The following is a 27,365-nucleotide window of genomic DNA, read 5'->3' as shown; positions in this document are numbered from 1 at the left end:
TTGACAGGCAATATATCTACAGTGACTCTTATCCATATTAACAGATGTACCATAGAAAGCATCCTGTTGGGATCCATCACAGCTTGGTTAAGGTTAGTTTAGTTTAGAGATACAGCGCGGAAACAGGCCCTTTGCCCTCCGAGTTCCCACCGACCAGCGATCCCCGCACATTAACACTGTCCTACACACACTGGGGACAATTTACACATACACCAAGCCACTTAACCTACAAACCATCAGCGCCAACTGAGACGCTGATCTTACCAACAACTTCTGTTTAAGAAAGAACTGCAGATGCTGGGAAAATAGCGGAGTCAGGGGATATGGGGAGAAGGCAGGAACGGGGTACTGATTGTGGATGATCAGCCATGATCACATTGAATGGCGGTGCTGGCTCGAAGGGCCAAATGGCCTACTCCTGCACCTATTGTCTATTGTCTATTGAAAATCGAAAGTAGACAAAAATGCTGGAGAAACTCAGCGGGTGAGGCAGCATCAATGGAGCGAAGGAATAGGTGACGTTTTGGGTCGAGACCCTTCTTCAGATTGATGTGGGTGTGGGGGAAGAAGGGTCTCGACTCGAAACGTCCTTCGCTCCAGAGATGCTGCCTCACCCGCTGAGTTTCTCCAGCATTTTTGTCTGCCTTGCCAACGACTTCTGTTCAGTGTGGAAGAAGCTCAGATGTGCTGCACGCGTGATGGCGGGCTGCCTGTGTATCATCTCAGTGTCCTTTGTTGCGCAGGTTTAGTCAAAGCCTACACCAGTTGGCTTCAGTCTGTGCCAGCTATGAGATAATGCAATGTACGCAGATTGAGGTTAGAGGCTGTTTGAACAGCCAGATAGCTAATTACAGAGCCGTGACCCACTCATTCACACATTGCATTCTGCCACATTCTGCCTGCACTGATAAACGCCACGCTGCAACCAAATTTGATTTAGTTTAGTTTAGAGTCACAGTGCCGAAACAGGCCCTTCGGCCCATCGACCAGCGATCCTCGCACCTATATAAGATCACCCTTCATCCTCCTAAAATCAATAGGGGTCTCATTTAGTTTAGTTTAGTTCAGGGATATAGCGCGGAAACAGGCCCTTCTGCCCACCGAGCCCGCACCGACCAGCGATATTGAAAGCCCTGTCCCACGGTACGAGTTCATTCCAAGAGCTCTCCCGAGTTTTAAAAAAATCAAACCCGTGGTAAGCACGGAGAATGAACATAGCGGGTACGTCGGGGCTCGGGGACGTCTCTTAGCGGCTCGTAACGCTAACGGCAGGTACGTGGTAAGACTCGCTAACGGCAGGTAAGCACGGGAAGACTCATGAAGATTTTTCAACATGTTGAAAAATGTCCACGAGATCCCCGAGTACCGACGAGCGGCCATTAACGTAAATCTCCCAGTTCGAATCAGGGCAAACTCGGGAGAGAGAGCTCTTGGAATGAACTCGTACCGTGGGACAGGGGTTTAACACTATCCTACACACACTGGGGACAAGTTTTTAACATTTATACCAAGCCAATGAACCTACAACCTTGTATGTCTTTGGAGTGTGGGAGGAAACCGGAGATCTCGGAGAAAACCCACACGGTCGGGGAGAACGTGCAAACTCCATACAGGCAGGATCGAACCCGGGACTCTGGCGCTGAAAGCGCTGTAAGGCAGCAACTCTACCGCTGCGCCACTGTGCCACACACCTGAGAGAGGCACAATTGAATCGTTTCTGATAACGCCACTATTTCAAGCGCGCCGTTCCCAAATCGCAGAAACCGACCGAGTTTTTAAAAAAAACCTAGTCTTCCCTCTGTTTAAGAAGGAACTGCAGATGCTGGAAAAATCGAAGGTAGACAAAAATGCTGGAGAAACTCAGCGGGTGAGGCAGCATCTATGGAGCAAAGGAATAGGTGACGGAAAAGGAATTCAGGTCGAGACCCTTCTACTTCACCCACTGAGTTGTCTCCCCTCTGGTTCTCTCTCGTCTCAGTGAGAGATTCCAGATGATGTTTTAGCCAGAAGAGAGACACAAAAATCCCTGCAGTAACTCAGCGGGACAGGCAGCATCTCTGGGGAGAAGGAATGGGTGACGTCCTGGGTCGAGACCCTTCCTCAGACTGTTTGAGACAGGCTGGATTGGGTCTGAAGAAGGGTCTCGACCCGTTCCTCCTCTCCAGAGATGCTGCCTCCCCTGCTGAGTTACTCCAGCGTCTTGTGTCTAGACTGGACTGGATTCCAGCCGCCGGAGATCAGCAGCCAGGTCTCACGGGGTCTGTCGTTTCATTCCAGGTCCACCTTGCAGAGATCGAAGCCTTCTCCCTGACCTCAGACTTCCTCTCCGACAAGTCGTCATCTGTCGTCTTGGCCGATGACCTGAGCTCTGAGGAGAGTGTACCTCAACTGATGGCCAGGGAGGACGAGGAGAAGGTGAGTGTAACCTTCACCAGCGGTTCCTGCCCCTCCAAGGGCTCGTAGGTTGATTGAGGCATGATGTTGATCAAGCTGTTGTAATGTTGTAGGAATGGGTCGAGGCCCTTCTTCTTGACCCAAAACATCACCCATTCCTTCCATCCAGAGATACTGCCTGCCCCGCTGAGTTACTCCAGCATTTTTGCTGTAAACCAGCACCTGCAGTTCCTTCCTACACAAATAATATTGTACATGTAGGTATGTTACAAAACCTACCTGAATCGTGGCTGAGCATCTGCCCCACCCCTTGTGTGTGATTTTGGCGCTGTTTAGAGGGGGCGGGTTTAAAACGCGATTTTTACTAGGCTGCTGCAATCGAAAATGTTCAGCCTAGTAAATCATTAACGGAAAATCGCTGAAAGACCCCGTCGCAAAAGGTATTATTAGTTTTTATGGCCTTGTAAAATAGTTAGAGTAGTTTAAAAATCACTCTCTCACTCCGCAACCTCTCGCAGCCCCAGGGTTTTATAAAGCAAACAATTAAAGGTATGTACCTTATTTTTACATTAAATGGGGCATGTATATAACTCTGTATATAAAGTTTTCTATAGCGAGTAGCTCATTTTGGGCTCTTTAAATCCCGCAGTATTTTTCTGGGCATTTGAGGGCACAAATCCAGCGCAATGTGAACGTTCTAAACCAGCGCGTTCACAGGAACCCACTAGAAAGCCGATTTAAATTGACTTTAATTTACAGCAATTGAACACTAAATTCCTTCCATTTGGCCTATAAATTGATGTAAATGAGATTTAAAAATCATGTTTTATTGTGAATTATTTGTGAATATTATTTGGACTTTTTTAATCTCAAAATTTTGTAACATTGCTAGTACATGGCTTCATAACTGCTCGGAGTAGAATTAGACCATTCATGTCTACTCCGCCATTCAATCGTAGCTGATCTATCTCTCCCTCCTAACCCCATTCTCCTGCCTTCTCCCCATAACCCCTGACACCCGTACTAATCAAGAATCTATCTATCTCGGCCTTAAAAATATCCATTGACTTGGCCTCCACATGCTGGCTAAAATGGTGGTAACTGTGATCATTTGAAACGCTTTGTTTTAGTTTAGTTTAGACGCGGTGTGCAAACAGGCCATTCGGCCCACCCTGTCCATGCCGACCATCGATCACCTGTTAACCAGTTCTGTGTTATCCCACTTTCTCATCCTCTCCCTGCACACTAGAGGGCAATTGAGAGAAGCCAATTAACCACCAAACCAGCACGTCTTTAGGATGTGGGAGGAAATCACACCGTCACAGGGGAGAACGTGCAAACTCCACACAGACAGCATCCGAGTACAGGCTCTCCCTCTAACCACGTGGATTTCCTCTGGATGCTCTGGTTTCCTCCCACATTCCAAAGACGTGCAGGTTTATAGGTTAATTGGCTTCTGTAAATTGCCCCTAGTGTATGTAGGGTAGAACTGGTGTACAGATGTTTGCTGGTCGGCACGGACTCTGTGGGCCGAAGGGCCTGTTTCCAATGCTGTATCTTTAAACTACAAGTTAACTAAAGGAAGCTCAACGGTTTCCAGAACACAACAGTTCAATAATACCCCCCTGTTATACATTCCATCTCTTCACCAATGGCACACTGTGAGTGCGATGTTTACTGACACATAGATGCACTGTAGTCATTTGTGTGTGACTCCAACAGAACTCTCTAAAAACAAAACGTTGTTCCCTTAAGATAGACATGGACTTCAGATGGACGCAGAGTGCTAGAGTAACAGCGAGCCAGGCAGCATCCCTGGAGAACATGGACAGGTGACGTTTAGGGACCCGAAACCTCACCAATCAATGTTCTCTCGGGGTGCTGCCTGATCCGCTGAGTTACTCCAGCACTTTGTGTCCTTTTGTGTATTAACCAGCATCTGCAGTTTTTTATGCTTTGACATCGGCTTCAACAGCACTGCCTACTAGTTCCAAGACATTGTTTAAGAGGGAACTGCAGATGCTGGAGAATCAAAGGTTACACGAAGGCTCCCTCCATAACTCCCTTGTCAATAATCTGGACTACACTTCTTCCCACCCTGCTTCCTGTAAGGACTCCATCCCCTACTCCCAATTCCTCCGTCTACGCCGCATCTGCTCCACGGATGAGGCGTTCCACACCAGGACATCTGAAATGTCCTCACTATTCAGGGAACGGGGGTTCCCCTCCTCCACCATAAATGAGGCTCGCACCAGGGTCTCTTCCATACCCCGCAACACTGCTCTCTCTCCCCATCCCCCCACTCGCAACAAGGGCCGAGTCCCCCTAGTCCTCACCTTTCACCCCACCAGCCGTCACATACAAAAAGTAATCCTCCGTCAGTTTCGCCACCTCCAACGTGACCCCACCACTCGCCACGTCTTCCCATCTCCCCCCATATCTGCCTTCCGCAAAGACCGCTCCCTCCATAACTCCCTTGTCAATAGTGTAACCTTAGTTCCAAGACATGTTTGGAAACATATTCCATATGTAAGAATGCTGGTTTACACCAAAGATAGCCACAAAATGCTGCAATGACTCAGCGGGTCAGGCAGCATCTCTGGAGAAAAGGAATAGGTGACGTTTTGGGTCGAGACCCTTCAAGGGCCCGTCCCACTTGCGATTATTTTCGGCGACTGCAGGCGTCATTGACTGACGTGTCAGGGTCGCCGAAAGATTTTGAACATTTCACCCACCCCCCAAAATATTGCGACACTTGAGGAGACACCGTGAGCCAATATGTCATCATGCCCCGACTTTTCGGTGACCTGATACATCAGTCAATGATGCCGGCAGTCGCCGAAAAAAATCACCAAGTGGATCAGGCCCTTTAGTAACTCAACAGGTCAAGGCAACATCTCTGGAGAAAAGGAATAGGTGACGTTTCGGGTCTAAAGCCTAGGACAGAGCACACTAGGGGCAGCGTCACCTATAGAGACTGCAGTGGTTCATTATACTGAGTCTCCTCTTTCTGCTTGAGAATAAAATTGGAACTGCCTTGCCAACCATGTTCACATAATGCGCTGTGTAAAAATAATTCATGCTCTTCGCCGTGACGTGACGTTTAGGGGATGTTTTATGGCGCCAGAGACGCGGTATAAATATGAGTTGCAGTGCGTGTTTGCACTGAAGACCCGGAGTATCTTTGCAACCCATGTAAAAAATAATAGTGTGTGTGTGCGTGTGTGCCTTACATTCACAGGAAGGAACAGACAGTCACGGCGTAACTGAGAATGACAGCTCAAGTATGCTAACAGTGAAGGAAACAGCGATATACAGAGCAGCCTCGTTGCCAGACAACAGTTATGTTTCACAAGCCGAGAACACAACTTTGGGCCAAGTATTTGCAGTGTCACAAGCGGGGCCCACAGAACAGATTGCTGGTGAGCAGTTATTACCGTTCTTGCTTTTTTTATCATTCATTTGCTGTTGGCGGTGGGTCGATTCTGTTTCTGCGCTCATCCCACTTTATTTTCCACTTGACGTAAGGTCTTCACAAGGGGAACCCTGTGTCTGTTTTTTGTTGGTTACACAAAAAACATGGAGAAACTCAGCGGGTGCAGCAGCATCTATGGAGCGAAGGAAATAGGCAACGTTTCGGGCCGAACCCTTCTTCAGACTTAGTTGTTTTTTGTTGTTGTTTAGTTTAGAGATACAGCGCGGAAACAGGGGGGGGGGGGGGGGGGGGGGGGAGTGCTTGTGCCCATGCGATATCTCTCAAGTCTAAAGAAAATTGGGGGGTGGGTGGGGAAGGGGGGGGGAGGAGAAGTGTTTTTGGGCTTAACTCGGTTGCTTTCTCTCAGTCACTCCTTCCCAAGGGCCTTCTGACTCTTCTTGTCTTCAGCTTACCATCGAGCTGTTCCACCCAGCCACGTCCTCACCCACAGCTCAAGAGTGCAACAACCAGCCTCTCAAGGTCCCTTTGTCTGGCTCCTGGAGTCCGCTGCACTCTCCAACGTTGACCTGGTCTCTACAGAGGCAGGTAGGTAACTTCAGGCCAGCGCGTGGGGATGGGCGCAGGGGCCTAGATGGAGGAGTGGGTCAGGGTGGGGTGGGGGGGGGGGGGTGTAGGGGGGATGGTGGATACCCAGGATTGTGCGTCGTTACTGCGATACTGTAGGAACGCAAGTTCAAACCTCATCACGGCAACGATGAGCAATTTAAAATTACGTTTACCTGGAATTAAAATCTGGCGTTAATGGTACTAAAGATAGTTGCAAAAAAGCTGGAGTAACTCAGCGGGACAGGCATCATCTCTGGAGAGAAGGGTGAATGGGTGACCTTTCGGGCCGAGTCCCTTCTTCAGACCGAACAAGCATCTCGACTCGAAACGTCACCCATGCACCCTCCTCCCCAGAGATGCTGCCTGTCCCGCTGAGTTACTCCAGCTTGTTTGGGTCTGTCTTCGGTTTAAACCAGCATTCCTTCCTACAGATGAATGGCACCAAGTATGGAATGTCATGATATCCCAGCTGGTTCACGTGCATCTTGCCAGGGAGGAGACCTGCTATTCCTGTCCCGTCTGGAACCAGTGTGACTTCACGCCCACCAATCTGATTCACTCTGGATTGCCTTTACAGTTCAGAGCAATTGCCGCTGTGTGGAGCACCTTTGTGTCGATGCCTCCCAGTAAAAGGCCTGTCCCACCTATGCCATTTGTACGGGCGACTTGCCGGCACCCGTCATAGTCGCAGCAGGCCGCCGAAATATTTCAACCTGCTGAAAATCTAGAAAAAGGTACGACTCTTCGGGCGACTACTCACCACCAAACAGGATGTCACACACGTGACGCCTATATGGTAGTGAGTAATCACGTGTCGCAGGGTGACTCCTGTGTGGTCGTGAAAGAGTCGTACCGTTTTCTGGTTGCCGCTGGGTTTTCAACATGTTGAACATACTCGGCCACCTGCTGCGACTATGACGGGTGCTGACAAGTTGCCGAAAAGAATCGCGTAAGTGGGCGTTGAACTTCAGACCGAACCTCACTCTCATCTCTTTTTCTTGCACCCAGTCACTGGCACCACATCCAGTGAATTATTGATCAATAAAGACAAAGGGACCAAGAGATGGGAATGCAGACACTAACGTAATAGGCAGTTTATGTAAACCCACACATATGCCTCTTGAAGCCCCCGTGGTGTCCACTTTGGATCCGCACCCAACCCTGTGGTCTCTGCATGGGAGCTCCACCTGTGGTCTCCATCTTAGAGCTCCACCATGGTCCCCACATTGGAGCCTCCCCCTGTGGTCTCCCCATTGGAGGTCCCCCGTGATCTGAACGTTAGAGTTTCCCCATGGTCTCCACGTCGGAGCTCCCCTCCCCCGTGGAGCTTCTCCACCTTGGAGCTATCCCCGTGGCCTCCACCTTGCTTCTCCTGTGATCTCCACCTTGGTGCTTCTCCTGTGGTCTCCACCTTGGAGCTTCTCCTGTGGTCTCCACCTTGGAGCTTCTCCTGTGGTCTCCACCTTGGAGCTTCTCCTGTGGTCTCCACCTTGGAGCTCCTCCTGCGATCTGACCCGCTACGGACATTCTCCGAGTTTGAATCAAGGGGAAAACTCGGGAGAATTCGTGAGTGATTCGGGAACGTGAGACAAGGGCTTTTGCAATGGGTGACGTTTCGGGTGGAGTCCCTTCTTCAGACTGATGCGAGGTTTATGTTTCTGCCATCAGGTGGCGGTGTGTGACGCCTCGCTCAGTGACGAGTCGGTGGACAGCCTGCACACCATGCTGGAGGACAGCCTGCGACTCGGCGGCGGAGACGGCTCACCCCCGGCCCCGCAGCCCGTCCCCCCGGCACCCCGGAGAACCACTCCCGCCTTTCTACCTCCCCCCGGGAAGAACGGCGCCCGGCGCTGGCGGGGCCCGGGGCTCCGGAAGACCAGGGGCCACAACCGCAGCCTGAGCAGCGGCGGCAGCACCAGCCCGTACCGGGACTCCATCGAGCCGTCGGACGAGGAGGGGGCCGCCCCCTCGCTGCGAACCAACAGCGAGCAGTCGGAGACCCTCAGCAGCCTCTCGCTCACCTCCCTCTTCTCCCCCTCGTCTCCCTCGCCGGTCAAGAAGTGCCAAAGCACGGGCGCTTTGGACGCGGCCAAGCAGTTCTACCGCATCGACCGGCGCGGCTTCTTGACCGCGCCGTCCTGGGTGTCGGAGCTGTGTGGGACCGGCCACCCTGGCACCAGTCCACTACAAGGTGGGTGCCCCATCCAGGGGGCAGGGACAGAGGGCATGGAAGATGCACACGGGCAGGGCTGCCACGCTTCCACAGCTCAGAAGAAGAAGAGATGAGTTTTACAACAGCAAGCGGGCGCCTGCGTGTCTGTGTGTGTTTCTGCCATACGAGCAAAACTGGTTGACCCCCCATGGTGTATGAGTTACACAGTCCGGCTATCCCAATGCTGTTTGTGCCAACCTCACAAAGACGAAGGGAGAGGTTGCCTTGACTCAACTCTCTCTCGGCGTGGGTGGGTGGGTGGAGGGGCAGTGACCCGCCAAGCCTAGCTTGCAAAAACGTTCCCTCTCTCTCTCTCTCTCTCTTTCTTTTCAGTTTTGTTCTCCTCTCGACTTCCAAACTCAACAAAGAATGTAACGCTACTTGACAAAGCAGTCGCTAAGATCCAAAATGGTGTGAACGTGGTGTGTGTGGTGTGTGCGGGTTGCAGGAGAGAACTCTCCAGTTCCCACCCCCACTCCTCTCTCCTTCTTCTTGCGTTTGACGTGCACAGCCTAAAGTGTGGTGGACAACTTGTTCTATTTGATCTTATTTGATTGTGCACGCCGGGTTGATTGCATTCGTCGAAACAGGGCGGGCCATGTGAAGGTTGCAATCTTCCACCCCACCCCTCTCTCCCAGTCTATAAACGTAGGGGAGGGAGGGAATACAAGGATGGGGGAGGGGGGGGTGTAGGGGGGTTGAGAAATGGCTCAAATTAGCCTCCTGTTCCTCAACAGGGAACAGCCTGGGCCTTGACTTCAGATAGACACAAAATGCTGGAGTAACTCAGCGGGACGGGCAGCATCTCCGGAGAGAAAGAATGGGTGACGTTTCGGGTCGAGACCGTTTTTTTCAGTCTACAAAAACGTCACCCATTCCTTCCATCCAGAAATGCTGCCTGTCCCGCTGAGTCACTCCAGCACTTTGTGTCTATCTTCGGTTTAAACCAGCGCCTGCAGTTCCTTCCTTAACTGCAGACAATGGCCAATGAACAAGAAAGCTGGTGTGCATGGCAGGTTGTGTAATTCAGGACGAGATGGGTGTCAATATCCTAAAAATAAGCTCCAGGGATCTCATTGGGACTATCTGGGTTCCACTAAAAGACATCTGCACCACCTGGGCCTGCTGGAAACACTTCCTGCCGTAGGATTTTGAGAGAGTTTGCTTCAAAGAAGTGTTCATACAAAATATTATTTTTTTAAAGCATTTATTTTATTCACTATTTATTTAAGTGCATGCTTTGAATATTTGGCGTGTGCCAAATCAGACTTATTCTTCCAGATATACCAAATGTAATATTTATACAGAAATAATATATTAAAATATGTCAAGCCTGTAATTTTTGGAACCTTTTGCAGCTCTCTGTGCTGGGCTGGGTGATAAACTGGGTGTTCGCAATGGCAAGAAGCGAGGTTTTAGATTTTAAGTTTGCGGGATTAGAAGAGGACTGCATTTCATCTTTCCTGGGGTCGGCATGGTCCTTATGGGGCCCAGAGGAGTTCATTTTATACGGGGTACTGCCACCTATTCCCAAAGAGCCCGGTCTTGCTTCCCTCTGTCCAGGTACCACTCTGAAAAGACACCTTTCCAGCAGAAAGACTCGTGTTTTTTGTAAAGGACACCATAGTGTTGGAGTAACCCAGCAGGTCGGGCGACATCTCTAGAAATGTCCTGGGCCTCCTCCGTGGCCAGAGTGAGTCCCACCCCAAATTGGAGGAGCAGCACCTCATATTCCGCTTGGGCAGTTTACACCCCAGCGGTATGAACATGGACCTCTCCAATTTCAGGTAGTCCTTGCTTTCTCCCTCCTTCCCCTCCCCTTCCCAGCTCTTCCACAGCCTACAGTCTCCGCCTCTTCCTTTCTTCTTCCCCCCCCCCCCCCCCCCCCCAACAGTCTGAAGAAAGGTCTCCACCCGAAACGTCACCTATTCCTTCACTCCATAGATGCTGCCTCACCCGCTGAGTTTCTCCAGCATTTTTGTCTACCTTCTTCCGTTTGCCCTAAGAGCTATATCTAACTCTCTCTTGAATACATCCAGTGAATTGGCCTCCACTGCCTTCTATGGCAGAGAATTCCACAGATTCACAACTCTCTGGCTGAAAAAGATTTTCCTCATCTCACTCCTAAATGGCCTACCCCTTATTCTTAAACTGTGACCCCTGGTTCTGGACTCCCACAACATTGGGACCTTTTTTCCTGCATCTAGCCTGTCCAATCCCTTAAGAATTTTATATGTTCTGTAAGATCCCCTCTCATTCTTCTAAATTCCAGTGAATACAAGCCCAGTCGATCCAGTTCACTTTATAGCCATCGGGGAGGAACCTGTAGATGGACACAAAATGTTGGGAGTAACTCAGTGGGACAGGCAGCATCCTTGGACAAAGGGAATAGGTGACGTTTCGGGGCGAGACCCTACCTCAGACAGGAGAAAGCTGTCGCTGAATCTAGAGACGTTGGTTTTCACACTTCTGTACCTGACGGGAGAGGTGAGAAGAGGGAGTGTCCGGGGTGATTATGCTGGTGGCCTTGCCGAGGCAGCGTGAAGTGTAGATGGAGTCTAAAGTCTTAACGATCACAGGATACAGTGGGCCTCTTGGATAAGAAGGACCTGACCTATGGAAATCCGACTTTACACAGATGTTCCCGTGCACTTTAAACGCATTTTTTAAGTTAATAACAGTAAAATTCATACGTTTTATAGTATTCTCTAGTGACTGGATTAATTTGTTTCCACTAGTTTAACTATCGTTAGTGTTCGGGTCATTATTCAATGAAATTAAAGAATTATAACAAGTGTATGTAGAGCAATATAATATGGGGAGCTGTAGAATATGGATGCTTTTGACATGGAGAAATTGGACTACTTTCAGAAACTGAACCCGGGGAATTCACTGCCACAAACCGAGTCAATGGATATTGACAGATTCTTGGGCACAAAAAGCTAGAATAAATCAGCGGGTCAGGCAGCATCTCTGGAGAAAAGGAATAGGTGACGTTTCAGGTCGTGGCCCTCCTTCAGACTGAGAGTCAGGGGCAGGGGAAACAAGAGATATTGACGGTGATATTGAGAGATATAGAACAAATGAATGATAGACATGCAAAAGAAGTAGCGGTGAGGCCATTGCTAGCTGTGGATCTAGGTGAAAACGAGTTACAGACAATGAGATTCAACAGGACCACTGAAATTAATACGAAGGTAGACAAAAATGCTGGAGAAACTCAGCGGGTGCAGCAGCATCTATGGAGCGAAGGAAATAGGCAACGTTTCAGGCCAAAACCCTTTGAAATTAATACGACTTGGGTGGGGGAGGGACGAGAGAGAGGGGGTGCAAGGGTTCCTGGAAGTTAGAGAAATCAATACTCATACCGCTGGGTTGTAGGCTGCCCAAGTGAAATATGAGGAGCTGTTCACCAAAGTCAAAGGTAATGTATATATCCTCTTACAATCGCTTTGAATGAAAGGCAACTGAGGTTCCACAGAGATTGCTTTTTGAATCACCCCCCATTTGTCAGTCGCGGCCCAGTCTGTGCAATAATTACTTTAGTATTTACTGGACCTTTGTGTGGAGTTGCAAATTGATTTGCAACCGTGCAGCTGAGAATAATAGGTGTGAATATGCTGCAGGTTTTGTGCAACGCTGTACATTTGAATGTCCTGTTTGCACAGCTGGGTAAATGCAGACAGGGGGGTGGTGATGGCAGGGGAGGGAGGATGCGGGAAGGGAAGGGTAAGTAAGGGTGCAGAGATGAACCAAGCTACAAGATTTAATGTTTAAGAAGGAACTGCAGATGCTGGAAAATAAAAGGTGGACAAAAAAGCTGGAGAAACTCAGCGGGTACAGCAGCATCTATGGAGCGAAGGAAATAGGCAACGTTTCGTGCCGAAACCCTTCTTCAGACAGACAGAAGGGGAGGAGGCCCATGGAGGGGGCCCTCTCTGTCCTGGGCCTCCTCCATGGCCAGAGTGAGCACCACCGGAAATTGGAGGAGCAGCACCTCATATTCCGCTTGGGCAGTCTGCACCCTAGCGGCATGAACATTGACTCCTCCAATTTCCGGTAGCCCTTGCTGTCTCCTCCTCTTCTCAGCTCTCCCTCAGCCCACGGGCTCCTCCTCTTCCTTTCTCCTTTCTTCTCCCCATTGAATGGCGGTGCTGGCTCGAAGGGCTGAATGGCCTACTCCTGCACCTATTGTCTATTGTCTGTCACAGATAGTGCCCGTCAGAGGAGATGTTGAACAGTGTCCACATCTGCGCCACTAATTGGAAGTAGACGCCAGCCATGTCGAGGAGCAGGGACCAAAGTTCCCTGTTTCCCAGAGTCAACGTTTAAACATCAACCAATTCACCGTTGGGTCTTTCACCTCAGCATTGCTTGTGGGAGCTACCTGTGCACAAATTGGCTCCTACATTGCACATATTCTGCTTTGATGGCTATATAATGGCCCCTGAAGTTGGACCCTGCATTGTACGAGCTGCTACAGACATTTACGCACGTCTTTTGAAATGGCACTGGGAGACCTCTCTGTAATTTTCCAATCCGACTTCCTGCTATAAAGAAGGTGGACAAAAGTGATGGATAAACTCAACGGGTGAGGCAGCATCTATAGAGCGAAGGAAATAGGTGACGTTACGGGTCTAGACCCTCTCTTCAGACTTTCAGACCCAATCCAGCCTGTCTCAAACAGTCTGAGGAAGGGTCTCGACCCGGAACGTCACCCATTCCTTCTCCCCAGAGATGCTGCCTGTCCCGCTGAGTTACTGCAGGTTTTTTGTGTCTCTCTTCTGGCTGAAACATCATAGAAACATAGAAATTAGGTGCAGGGGTAGGCCATTCGGCCCTTCGAGCCTGCACCGCCATTCAATATGATCATGGCTGATCATCCAACTCGGTATCCCGTACCTGCCTTCTCTCCATACCCTCTGATCCCCTTAGCCACAAGGGCCACATCTAACTCCCTCTTAAATATAACCAATGAACTGGCCTCGACTACCCTCTGTGGCAGAGAGTTCCAGAGATTCACCACTCTCTGTGTGAAAAAAGTTCTTCTCATCTCAGTTTTAAAGGATTTCCCCCTTATCCTTTAGCTGTGACCCCTTGTCCTGGACTTCCCCAACATCGGGAACAATCTTCCTGCATCTAGCCTGTCCAACCCCTTAGGAATTTTGTAAGTTTCTATAAGATCCCCCCTCAGTCTCCTAAATTCTAGAGAGTATAAACCAAGTCTATCCAGTCTTTCTTCATAAGACAGTCCTGACATCACAGGAATCAGTCTGGTGAACCTTCTCTGCACTCCCTCTATGGCAAGAATGTCCTTCCTCAGATTTGGAGACCAAAACTGTACGCAATACTCCAGGTGTCGTCTCACCAAGACCCTGTACAACTGGCCCCTGGAAACATCATCTGGAGTCCCCCGCTGAGACGAGGGAGAACCAGTGGGAAGACAACTCAGTGGGTGAAGTAGAAGGGTCTCGACCCGAAACATCACCTATTTCCTTCGTTCCATAGATGCTGCCTCACCCGCTGAGTCTCTCCAGCATTTTTATCTCCCATCGATTTTTCCAGCATCTGCAGTTCTTTCTTAAACCCTTGCTACAAAGAGTTTATTTGTGGCCGTCCATCCAGTCAAGAGGGGGTCTGCTCAGCGTCAGCAGACACCTTAAGGTGATTTATTTATGTATGCAAAAGGTTGCTGAAATTACAGGAATAAAAGCAAGCAAAAAAAAAAACTCTCACACTATAAATTCATTCAATCATATTGATTTAGGTTTTAGTACGGTCCAAAAGCTGGTGTGTGAATTCTGTTTGTCCGTGTTGTACACCAGACTCTGTGGCAGACAGCACAGTAAACCTCTGTTTCACGGGGATGGTGATAAGGAACAAAGTTCAGGCAATTTTTTTTTTTGATTCCCTCTTTATTTGGTGGTGGTAAGTTGACGAGAACTGGGATGGTCTGATTTCTCCCCTGTAACAACTATTTGTGTTGCTACTGACCGGGTCAGCTGATCACTTTAACACAATGGTAAACTAAAAACGGTTTCTAAATCCGCGGTGTTTTGTTGAGGGGGCCTGCCCCTAAATTCCATCAAGATTTATCCGAGGGAGTCAGGTTATCATTTCCCAGGAGTTGCTGCCTCACATCGCCAGAGACCCCAGTTCGATCCTGACCTCGGGTGTTGGCTGCACAGATGTTCTCCCCGTGACCACGTGGGTTTTCTCCGGGTGCTCCGGTTTCCTCCCGCAATCCGGTTTTGTAGGTTAATTGGCTTCTGCAAATTGCTCCTAATGTGCAGATTGCATTAGTGGTATAACAGTACGGGCGATCGCTAGTCGGTGTGCACTCGGTGGGCCGAAGGGCCTGTTTCCATGCTGCATCTCCAAACCAAAACACAAGACGACTGGTAAACGGTATTAGCACAATGGGTACTAGATGGTCAGTGTGGACATGATGGGCCAAAGGGCAGTTTCTGTGCTGATCTCCTCCTTAACGCCTTGGAGCCAATACTTGATCCCCAATCAACACCTCATGACAACGTGGGTTTTTCTCCGGGTGCTCCGGTTTCCTCCAACACTCCAAAGACGTGCAGTTTTGTAGGTTAATTGGCTTCGGTAAAATTGTACATTGTCCCTGGTGTGTAAGATAGTGTTAGTGTAATAATAATAATAATAATGCATTTTATTCATGGGCGCCTTTCAGAACACTCAAGGACACCTTACAGTTAAAACAAGCAAATTATAAATATATAAATAAAATGAAACAAAAATAACATATCCATGAATTTGATAAGTAGCAGGGACAGCAATAATACATAATTCGGAGAGAGTGTGTCCCGACCGGCTGATCGCTGGTTGGCACGGACTCGATGGGCCGAAAGGCCTGTTTCCACACTGTATCTAAAGTCTAAAGTAAAGGAGACTAAACTCCAATTACATTAAAAGGTACTGTAACAATCCAGCCAACACATGAATGGCTAACACTCCAAGAATTAGTGTGTAACTTATAACAGATATCTTTTACTCCATTCTCTTTCTCTCCTGTCTCTATCTCTCTCTTACTCCTGTCTCTCTCACTCCCATCTCTCTTCCTCTCTCTCTCTTACCCCTCTCACTCACTCTCCTATCTTTCTCTCTCATTCTCTCTCCCCCCCCCCTCCCTTTCTCGTCAATTACAAACATACAAATCTAATACATAGAAACCTTTAATTACGTAACGGTTTGGAGGGAGTTTTCCCCTTTGTCTTGTGTTATATGGACCATGAGGTCATAAGGAATAGGAGTAGAATTAGGCCATTCGGCCCATCGAGTCTATTCCGCCATTCAATCATGGCTGATCATCTTCAAGTCCCATTTCCAGAGTCTTGGACACAACAAACCAGACTGAAGTTCCCGGTGTGCTACTGAAGTAGCCTTGCATTGTTGTGGCTCATAGAAACATAGAAAATAGATGCAGGAGTAGGCCAATCGGCCCTTCGAGCCATAAGATCATGGCTGATCATCCAAAATCAGTACCCCACTCCTGCTTTTTCCCCATATCCCTAGATTCCGTCAGCCCTAAGAGCTAAATTCCTTATGTTTGGCGTGAAATTAAACGCAAGGCCTTAATGTGTGCAAAAAAAAAAATCATTGCTGCTCTTTAAAAAAAACAAGAGGAAAAATCTTGTGGATAATTTATGCCCCGGCAGAGTTTGGTTGTGTTGATGGTGTTTAGGATTTTGATCTGAGCACGTTTCCTTGGTATAAACAGCCACTACAATTTAAAATTCCATCGAGATCTTCCAAAGCTGTCGAAATGGCAGTTTTGATCACCTTCACTGGAGCATCCAGTTTCTCACACCAGTCTAAATATTGAAGTATACCTTGGGGGGGGGGGAATCAAAAAAAATCTTGCCTGATCTTCAAGGGCCTGTCCCACTTACGTGTTTTTTTTTCGGGCGGGCGACTGGCCGGCACCCGTCATAGTTGCAGCAGGTTGCCGTAAAATTTTCAACATGTTGAAAACCCAGCGGTGACCAGCAAAAGGTACGAGTCTTTGGGCGACCTCTCACGACATGTCGCGGGGTGACTCCTGTATGGTCGTGAGTAATCGCGTATCGCAGGGTGACTCCTGTATGGTCGTGAGTATTCGCCCAAAGAGTCGTACCTTTTTCTGGTCACCGCTGGATTTTGAACACGTTGAAAACTTTCGGCAACCTGCTGCAACTATGACGGGTGCCGGCAAGTCGCCGAGAATAAACGTGTAAGTGGGACAGGCCCTTTTACCGTGGCTTTCGGTTCCTTTTGCACAGAGAGAAAAAAATATATAAAATCTGTACATGATATTTCCTGCAAAGGCCGTGTTCTCTATATTGTCTGTCAACTTTTTAAACAACTGAAATCTTTGTGAATAATGTAGATCTTCCAAGTGACTCAGCACTCCGCATTTAGAGATACAAAAATATTTTGTCATCTAGGAGGCCCTCGGTCCGATAATTTGATTTATATCTTTAAGGGAGAGATTCGATTCAGTTATTTTGCAATCCAAAGTTGGCTCTCAATTGGGCACTCGTGCTTCGAGGCGAAGACAGAATGAACCTCCTTTAAAAAAACATATATATATATTATATATATGTATAATGTATATATTTATAACGCATTATGTATGTCTTGTATTAAAGTAAAGAAAAATTGTGGAAGTTGTACGACCCTTTCTGGAGACGGGGGTTGAAAGGGTGCGTCTTGGTTCAAGGTTGTTGTGTCGTTCTGCACCTACACAAATAAAACTAGAACATGGAGCAGTGGAGTACTACAGTAGGCCATTCGGCCCACAATGTCTGTGCCTAACACGAGGCCAAGACCAATTCTTACCTGCCCGTACTTAATCCATATCCCTCCATTCCCTGCGTATGCCTACCCAAAATACCACTGTCATATCTACCCCACCACCATCCCCGGCACATTTTGGGCGGCACGGTGGCGCAGCGGCAGAGTTACTGCCTCACAGCGCCAGAGACCCCGGTTCGATCCTGATGTCGGGTGCTGTCTGTACAGAGTTTGTACGTTCTCCCATTGTGACCTGCGTGGGTTTTCTCCGGGTGCTCCGGTTTCCTCCCACACTCCAAAGACTACAGGTTTGTGGATTCATTGGCTTCTGTAAATTGCTCCTAGAGCATAGACTAGAATTAATGTACGGGGTAATCTCTGGTTAGCGTGAAGCTGGTGGGCCGAAGTGCCTGCTTGGCTGCTTCTCTGCACCAGGGGGTCGGCAACCTACGGCCCACGGGCCGGATCCGGCCCCTAACCCGAAATCATCCGGCCCGCAGCGTAGGCGTGTTTATTTTCAGTTAGTTTTCGCGACCAGGAAACTGTAGCCAGTCCCGGGACAGGCCACCCGCTCACAGAATAGATGTGGATCTATCTATGAGGTGGCGCCATCTATCTGTGAACGGACAACGCCACCTCATAGATGTGGCCCCCCCATCCAATCACGGACATGGGTCCTGGCCCCTATTGAGAACAAGGTTGCCGACCCCTGCTCTAAACCAAACTAAACTAAACACACAGCAGCATGTTCATTGCACTCATCACCCTCTATGCAAGAAAAACCTGCCCTGCACCTCTCACCTTAAAGGGGCTGTCCCACTTGGGCGACCTAATTGGCGAGTGTAGAAGAGTTTGACAAAATGACATGTTGAAGACCTCCTTCGACTATGTTGAAGACCTCCTTCGACTATGTTGAAGACCTCCTTCGACTATGTTGAAGACCTCCTTCAACCTCTTTCGAATATGTTCAAGACTAGCTTTGACTAACTATGACTAACTACGACTAACTTCGGGAAAATTGGACACCGAACAGTGGAGAGTGAAGACAATCTCCTTCGATCTCCTTCATCTTCCCTTCGACTATGATGAAGACTATCTACGACCACCCTCGACTAACATGCCGACCAACTACGACTAAATCTACGAGTAAAAAAAGTAGCGATTTTTTCCATGGCGACCTTTTTTTACTCGCGGGCATTTTTTAACATATTGAAAAAAACCGCTGCGACCTAGCTGAGGCCTTGAGTACACGGAGACCACTCTCGAGCATGGAGGAGAGTTACGAAGACCTCCTACGACCTCGTGTCGACCATGCTGTGAGTATGAGTTGAGGGCAAACTCGCCAGAACTCGCGGATTAGGTCTCCCAAGTGGGACAGCCATGCCCACTAAAGCTATGCCCTCTAGTATTTGATTTTTCCTTCCTGGATTTTTCCATAGTTCCTGTCTATCCAGTCTTATGACTCCGATCATTTTATATACTTCGATCAGGAATCAGTGGGAGCAAGTTGACAAGCCCCCCAAAATGAATCAATCTTGTCTGCCTGCCTGCCTGCCGATACTATTTATCTCAGAAAGTTGCTGAGAAATTTCTATAATGCCTCCCCATCAGCCAAAAGTATTTTCACTCCACTTAAGAGAGACACTAAATGCTGGAGTAACTCAGCGGGACAGGCAGCATCTCTGGAGGGAAGGAATGGGTGACGGTTCAGGTCGAGGCCCTTCTTCAGACGGACTTGAACAAAGAGGGCTTGTCACCAAGTCAACTTTGGTTAGATGGCATCGACGATCGCAGTGTAAGCAGACCCCCCGATATGTTTTTCTACGAGCTGCAGGTAATGAGTTGCTTGCAGCCAGACTTTGTCAGAGAAGGAGTGGTGGTGTTTGTGTTATTCTCTCAAACAGCCCAGGAGTCATACAGCGTGGAAACAGGCCCTTCAGGCCCATTATTTCCATGCCGAACATCAGCTACCTATTTACATTAATCTTACATGCTCTCATTTTTTTGACCCCTCTGTCCTGGGTCTCCTCCATGGCCAGAGCGAGCAACACCGGAAATTGGAGGAACAGCAGCTCATATTCCGCTTGGGGAGTCTGCATCCTGGGGGCTTGAACATTGAATTCTCCCAATGTTGTTAGTCCTTGCTGTCTCCTCCCCTTCCTCAGCCCTCCTCCTGCTTTTTCCTTTCTTTGTCCTGCCCCCCCCCCCCCCCATCAGTGTGAAGAAGGGTTTCGACCTGAAACGTCGCCTATTTCCTTTGCTCCATAGATGCTGCTGCACCCGCTGAGTTTCTCCAGCATTTTTGTGTACCCTCATTTTTTATTAGCTTAGTTTAGAGACACAGCATGGAAACAGGCCCTTCAGCCCATTAAGTCCATGCCGGACATCAACATTTACATTAATCCTTGCATTAATCCCAATTTTAATTAGTTTAGTTAATAGATATAGTGTGGAAACACTGAGTCCGCGCTGATCAACGATCACCCATATCACATGTCTTGCATCCTATACATGAAGAGAAATTTACCAAAGCCAATGAAACAACAAATCGGCACGTCTTTGGAACAAGATCTAAAGGCATGATCGAACCCGGGACTCTGGCGGCGTGAGGCAGCAGCTCTCCCTGCTGCTATTATCTTTAGATGTTTTAGCAACCTCCACTCTAATCCTCTGTCAAGCTGATGAGATGCCTGCAGGATATTCTCCGCTAGGTTCTCCTCCCTGCTGCAGTTAATCCAGCCCGAATACCTACACACGCTACAGTACAGTCCACATAGGGCTTGTGCACGGATTATGACAGAGTCCCACTTTCATCTCTAACATCACTTTCACCTTCATACACAGTGAATGGTAGGGCTCTGGGGATTCGGATGAGAACATACATTAGCAAGTTTGCTGATGATACATAAGTGGGTGGTTTTGCAGATCGTGAAGATGGTTGTGAAACATTGCAGCAGCATCTTGATCGATGGCCTGCGGAATTGTGGATGGAATTTAATACAGAGCAATATGTTGTGTTGCATTTTGTGAAGTCTAACATAGGCAGGACCTACGCAGTGAATGGTAGGCCTCTGGGGAGTGTTGTAGAGCAGAGGGATCTAGTAGTGCAGGTGCATGGTTCCTTGAAGGTGGAGTAACAGGTAGATAGGGTGGTCAAACAGACTTTTGGCACATTGTCCTTCATCAATCAGAGTATCGAGTATTGAGTACAGAAGTTGTGAGGTCATGTTGCAGTTGTATAAGACGTTGGTGAGGCCGCATTTAGGGTATCGTGTTCAGTTCTGGGCACCATGTTACAGGAAATATGTTGAGCTGGAAATGATGCAGAGAAGAATTACGAGGATGTTGCCAGGACTCAGGGCTGTGAGCTCTAGGGAGAGGTTGAGCAGGCTAGGGCTATTTCTTGGAGCGCAGGAGAATGAGGTGTGATCTTATTGAGGTCTACAAAATCATGAGAGGAATAGATCGGGGAGTCTCTTTCCCAGAGATGGGGAAACAAGAACCAGAGTACATAGTTTTAAGATGAGGGGGGAGAGATTTATTAGGGATAATTGAGGGGTAACGCACATGCACTCGCACACGCACACACACTCGCACATGCACACATACACTCGCACACGCACACGCACACACACTCGCACATGCACACATGCACTCGCACACGCACACGCACTCGCAATGCACAAATGCACACATGCACGTAGAAACATGCGCGTGCACACGCACACACACACTCGCACACACACATGCACATACACACATCCACTCACACACACACGTGCACACACACACTCGCACACACACATGCACACACACACATCCACTCACACACACACGTGCACACACACGCTCGCACACACACAAATTCATTCACACACGTGCACACACATTCATTCACACACGTGCACACACACACACTCATTCACACACACACACACACACACACACACTCATTCACACACACACACACACACATTCACTCACTCACACACACACACACACAGACACACACATTCATTCACTCACACACACACACACACACTTGCACGCACATACACACACAGATATAAACGCAGGAATGCAGACATGACATGAGTTTAGAGGAACAGCAGGGAAACAGGCCCTTCGGCCCACCAAGTCTGCACCAACCAATGATCGCCTATACTCTTGTGGGGTGGGGGAAGGAAGTCCACAATATATGCCTTGAATGTGGGGTAACTATTGATTTGGGGGGGGGGGCAGGGGGTGGAAGATGCAGGATATTAGACATTGGCGAGCTGGAAGCATCGGGGTTTATTAAATATTGAGCTCTACTTGTGATATTGGAGTGACATCCTCCTTCGAGGATCAGCCACGCAGGAGAATGATTGTACCACCTTGAAGGCTTTATGAAGATGCGAGATGTGACTGTGTAATCTGCAGCGCGCAAGAGACAGACACAGTGAGCAGATGGAAGCGGAGTAGTTATGAATATATTTTGGCTATTCATAAACTCTAATTTGTTTTTGCAAGGAAGCTTGAAATAACTGTTGACCCTTCAAGACATAGATTCTGCTTGTTAAATTGAAAGCTGGCGGAACAAGTATAGGCAATATCTGAAGTGGATCTGCTGTATCCAGCATTTTTTAGGCTTAAAACAACATTTCAGAAGTAATTTCCTACTTGACAGGAGCATTATGTCTTTATGTTAATATTGTGTTGTGAATATTAAGATGTGAAATAGCCCTTTGGTCCTGCAGGGGATATTTACACACAGCACTATGTTGTATAAGAGTCCACTTCACGATACATCTTCCCTGTGAGTTGTGGCCATTTCAACCACTTGATATACACTGGCTCACAGAACGATCCCTTCCAGCAGTAGTTTTTTTTCCTGATGAGTCAGCGTGGCACAGCGGTAGAGTTGCTGCCTCACAGCACCAGAGGCCCGGGTTCGATCCTAACTACGGGTGCTGACTGTACGGAGTTTGCACGCTCTCTCCGCGACCCGCGTGGGTTTTCTCCAGGAGCTCCGGTTTCCCCCACACACACACACACACACTCCAGTCTCCACCCCAAAACGTCACCCATCCTTCTCTCCAGAGATGCTGCCTGTCCCGCTGAGTTGCTCCAGCATTTCAAGTCAAGTCAAGTCAAGTCAAGAGAGTCTATTGTCATGTCCCCCAGATAGGACAATGAAATTCTTGCTTTGCTTCAGCACAACAGAATATTGTAAGCAAAAATACAGGACAGATCAGTTTTTTAAGAATAAGGAGTAAGCCATTTAGAACGGAGACGAGGAAACACTTTTTCTCACAGAGAGTGGTGAGTCTGTGGAATTCTCTGCCTCAGAGGGCAGTGGAGGCCGGTTCTCTGGATGCTTTCTAGATTCAGATTCAGATTCAGATTCAACTTGAATTGTCATTGTCAGTGTACAGTACAGAGACAACAAAATTGTCTTAGATCTAGAGAGAGCTAGATAGGGCTCTTAAAAATAGCGGAGTCAGGGGATATGGGGAGAAGGCAGGAACGGGGTACTGATTGGGGATGATCAGCCATGATCACATTGAATGGCGGTGCTGGCTCGAAGGGCCGAATGGCCTACTCCTGCACCTATTGTCTATTTGTCTATTGTTTATTGTCTAATACAGTGGCAGTCTCAGGTTTGTGGGTGAATTGGCCCTAATGTGCAGGGAGTGGATGGGAAAATGGGATAAGGTAGAACTAGTTTGTGAACGGGTGATGAGTGGTCGGTGGGGACTCTGTGAGTCGTCGACCCTGTTTCAATGCTGTGCCTCTCAGCTACACTAGTCATCCATAGGAAAACCAGGAGGCCACTGAGAGAACACAAACCTGCACTGAAAGACACAAAAAGTCTGGAGTAATTCAGTGGGCCAGGCAGCATGTCCGGAGAAAAGGAATAGTTGACGTTTCGGGCCAAGACCCTTCTTGAGACTGAGAGTCAGGGGAAAGGGGAAACGAGAGATATGGACGATACTCATGAGAAATGAACGGATGATATGAGAAAAAGCAACTATGATCAAGGAAGTGTCGGGCACACGATTGGCGATTGTTGAGTGTGGATTAGGTGACAACGAGGATGCAGAGGAACTAAACAGCACGACAATGAAACTAGTATGGTGCTGGAGAAACCCGACGGGGTGCAGCAGCATCTATGGAGCGAAGGAAATAGGCAACGTTTCGGGCCGAAACCCTTCTTCAGACTGATGGAACTAGTATGATGACTAAGGTGGGGGAGGGGCGGAGAGACAGGGGATGCAAGAGTTATTTAAAGTTAGAGATATCAATACTCATACTGCTGGGTTGTTACCAAAGATAGAAGCAGAAAGCTGGAGTGACTCAGCGGGACAGGCGGCATCTCTGGAGAGGAGGAATGGGTGACGTTTCGGATCGAGACCCTTCTTCAGACTGAATCAGACAGCACCAGAGACCCGATCCTCAGACAGGGAGCTGCCTGTACAGAGTTTGCACGTTCTCCCCGTGGCCTGCGTGAGTTTTCTCCCAGATCTTCGATTTCCTCCCACACTCCAAAGACATGACAATAGACAATAGACAATAGATGCAGGAGTAGGCCATTCGGCCCTTCGAGCCAGCACCGCCATTCAATGGCTGATCATCCCCAATCAGTACCCCGTTCTCAGTACCTGCCTTCTCCCCATATCCCCTGACTCCATTATTTTTAAGAGCCCTATCTAGCTCTCTCTTGAAAGCATCCAGAGAACCGGCCTCCACCGCCCTCTGAGGCAGAGAATTCCACGAGAAGGTTTGTAGGTTCATTGGCTTGGTATAAATGTAAAGAAAATTGTCCCTAGTGGGTGTAGGATAGTGTTTATGTGCGGGGGGTCGCTGGTCGGTGTGGGCTCGCTGGGCTGTATATCGAAGCTAAGCTATAAAAAACGAATATTAACTCTGCATTCGGAGTTAGCGCAAAACACGTTTCAGGAGGAACAGAGTTTGTGAAGTTTGATGCGTGAACACAAACTCATCCCATCTCCTCGGTAATCTCAAGGCCATCACTTTCCCCATTAACGTGGAGTTATTGTAGCCAGACCTCAAACCCTCGCCATTAAACACACCCGCTGAGACAAAGCGAAATGAAGGCGTACATACAGGTCAGAACAGGTCTGCATTCACTCGTTAAGTCCTGCTTATTCCATCGGAGTTCTTACCAGTAATGAAAAAGACAAGTCAAATGATGTGAAATCAATAGGCTGGCCCGGACTCATTTTTTTTTTTTTTTTTTCCCAATTCTCTGGCATGAAATGACTGACTTCCCTTTATTGCGGATAAAAATCCGCTTTACAAAGGCGGTGAGCGGAACAAAAACTTAATTCATGAGTTTATCTCCAAGCACAAGATAACAAGTGCGGGTAGGTTAACACTGCGCCTCCAAGCTCGTGTTTATCATTTTAATATGGGAGGCTTTTCACAGCTTGGTTAAACGGTTATTCGAGCTTGGAGATAGACACAAAGTGCTGGAGTAGCTCAGCGGGTCAGGCAGCATCTCTGGAGGACATGGATAGGTGACGATTTGGGTCAAGACCGCTCTCCTGGAAGGGTGTTCAGGTTGTGGGCATTAGTGGCTCATACCTCCAGGGTCCTGACCCAAGACCTGGTGCTATGGTGAAAATGATCAATTGTCCCAAACGTGTAGGATTCACGATCACCCCGTACACTAGCACTATCGTATGCACTAGGGGACAATTTACTATTCACCGAAGCCAATTAACCTACAAACCTGCACGTCTTTGGGATGTGGGAGGAAACCGGAGCACCCAGAGAAAACCCACGCGGTCACGGGGAAATGGTACAAACTCCGTACGGACAGCACCCGTGGTCAGGATCGAACCTGGGTCTCTGGCGCTGTAAGGCAGCAACTCTACCGCTGCACCGCCGTGCCACCCATTCTTTAAGATATTGGCCTCAAGATTTAAAGCAAATCCTTGTTCATCGCTAAAGGAGCTCCATTAGATCATCTACCTCCATCTAGAAGATGACATTTCTAACTGCAGAGAATCCCCATTGAAAGCAATCCCAGTTCCCTATGAAGCAGAGGGAAGTGGTTTGGCCCATCCAGCCAAGGGTGGTGAATCTGTGGAATTCATTGCGGTGGTGGAGGCCAAGTCAATGGATATTATTAAGGCGGAGATAGACAGATTCTTGATTAGTGCGGGCGTCGGGGTTTACGGGGAGAAGGCAGGAGGATGGGGTTGTGAGGGAAAGAAAAATCAGCCATGATTAAATGGCGGAGTAGACTTGATGGGCCGAATGGCCTAATTCTGCCCCTGTAAGTTATGGATTTGTGAATTTGTGAAGTCATTGCCAGCTCCCAGCGGAGCTATTTCTATCCTTGTTCTCTCCAGGTCTGTGGAATGTACAAACTCTGTACAGGCAGCATCTGTGGTCAGGATCGAACCCGGGTCTTTAGCGCTGTAAGGCAGCGACTCTACCGCTGCGCCACCGTGCCGCCCGAAAGTGCGTTTCCCCCTTCCCCCATCTCTGGCATACATTGAGTGGGAGTCCTGGCTCATCCATCTGGTAGACAAAAGTGTTGGAGAAACTCAGCGGGTGCAGCAGCATCTATGGAGCGAAGGAAATAGGCGACGTTTCGGGCCGAAATCCTTCTTCATCCACCTGGTCATCTCACTCGCAAGGTGCCCGGTGAGGTATGGCAATAAATGGCCATAATGAGAACTAACTGAATGAATGAAATATGATTTTTTTTTCTCTGCCCGATTTGCATGTGAATGGTTTGTAGCCGGCTCTGTATAGAGCAGCTGACATACATGTAAATACCGAAGACTCATTTTAAAACGATACCCTCTCCAAGTGAGGGTTATGTATTGCAGCTTCGAAGCTGAAAGAAGATTGCTTTGATTCATCAAGTCTCTTCAGAATCATAAACGAGATCAGTAATCACATCATCTTTTCTACTGAGAACAAGCACTATTGATGTAAGTGTTGCACATAATCCGAGCCCTCTATTGCTTTAATCATTGTGCTTCCTCTATTCCGCACGCTCTTCACTCACGTCCTGACCCAGGCCTGTGCCGAGGGCTCGCAGTCCGCTTGTAACAATCATTTATCAAATGACTGAATCACCTCACAATGCGTTTCAACATTCCTGTTTCCCAGTATCTCAGGGACTCTCCGCAAATGTTGGAAAGAGTGTCATTATTGTCAATCTTCTCTTTCCAGTTTCCACTTCATTATGTGCGTGACATTAAAGATGCCGTTAGAAATATAGAACCGTAGAAAATAGGTGCAGGAGGAGGCCATTCGGCCCTCCCAGCCATTCAACATGGTGGCTCAGCACTTCAACTCCCCCTCCACTCCGTCTCTGACCTCTCTGTCCTGGGTCTCCTCCATGGCCACAGCGAGCAGCACCGGAAATTGGAGGAACAGCACCTCATATTCCGCTTGGGGAGTCTGCATCCTGGGGGCATGAACATTGAATTCTCCCAATTTTGTTAGTCCTTGCTGTCTCCTCCCCTTCCTCAGTCCCCTTGCTGTCTCCTCCCATCCCCCAGCCTTCGGGCTCCTCCTCCTTTTTCCTTTCTTGTCCCCGCCCACCCCCGCCTCCGATCAGTCTGAAGAAGGGTTTCGGCCCGAAACGTTGCCTATTTCCTTCGCTCCATAGATGCTGCTGCACCCGCTGAGTTTCTCCAGCTTTTTTGTGTAACCAACATGATCATGGCTTCTTCTTCTGGCGTATATATATTTGGCACCTGAAAAAAGGTGCCACATTATTGTACTTCTAATAAATAAAAAAATAAAAAAATAAAAAAACTTTAGTTACCAAGGAACTGGTTCAAGCAAGGAAGGATACAGAACGCTGGAGTAACTCAGCAGGTCACACTGCAGCTCTGGAGAACATGGATAGACTTTAGATTTTATAACCTCGTAGGGTTTTTAACG

At 48.4% G+C, this 27,365-nt stretch overlaps 1 protein-coding gene across 1 annotated transcript in view; it reads left to right on the top strand.

Moving 5' to 3' along the window:
* Nucleotides 1-9,240, top strand: part of cacna1ia (calcium voltage-gated channel subunit alpha1 Ia) — a 184,674-nt gene extending 175,434 nt beyond the window's left edge. Inside the window, exons 32-35 of the mRNA XM_055662956.1 lie at nt 2,278-2,415; nt 5,636-5,816; nt 6,237-6,415; nt 8,105-9,240. Coding sequence (XP_055518931.1) covers nt 2,278-2,415; nt 5,636-5,816; nt 6,237-6,415; nt 8,105-8,722 — 1,116 coding nt within the window. The 3' untranslated portion in view covers nt 8,723-9,240. The remainder of the gene's footprint in view (nt 1-2,277; nt 2,416-5,635; nt 5,817-6,236; nt 6,416-8,104) is intronic.
* Nucleotides 9,241-27,365: the final 18,125 nt, after the last annotated feature.

Source organism: Leucoraja erinacea, chromosome 37 (genome assembly GCF_028641065.1).
Source record: "Leucoraja erinacea ecotype New England chromosome 37, Leri_hhj_1, whole genome shotgun sequence".
In the NCBI taxonomy this organism is placed as follows: Eukaryota; Metazoa; Chordata; class Chondrichthyes; order Rajiformes; family Rajidae; genus Leucoraja; species Leucoraja erinaceus.
The sequence above is the reverse complement of the archived record's forward strand: the minus strand, read 5'-3'. Positions and strand labels throughout refer to the sequence as shown.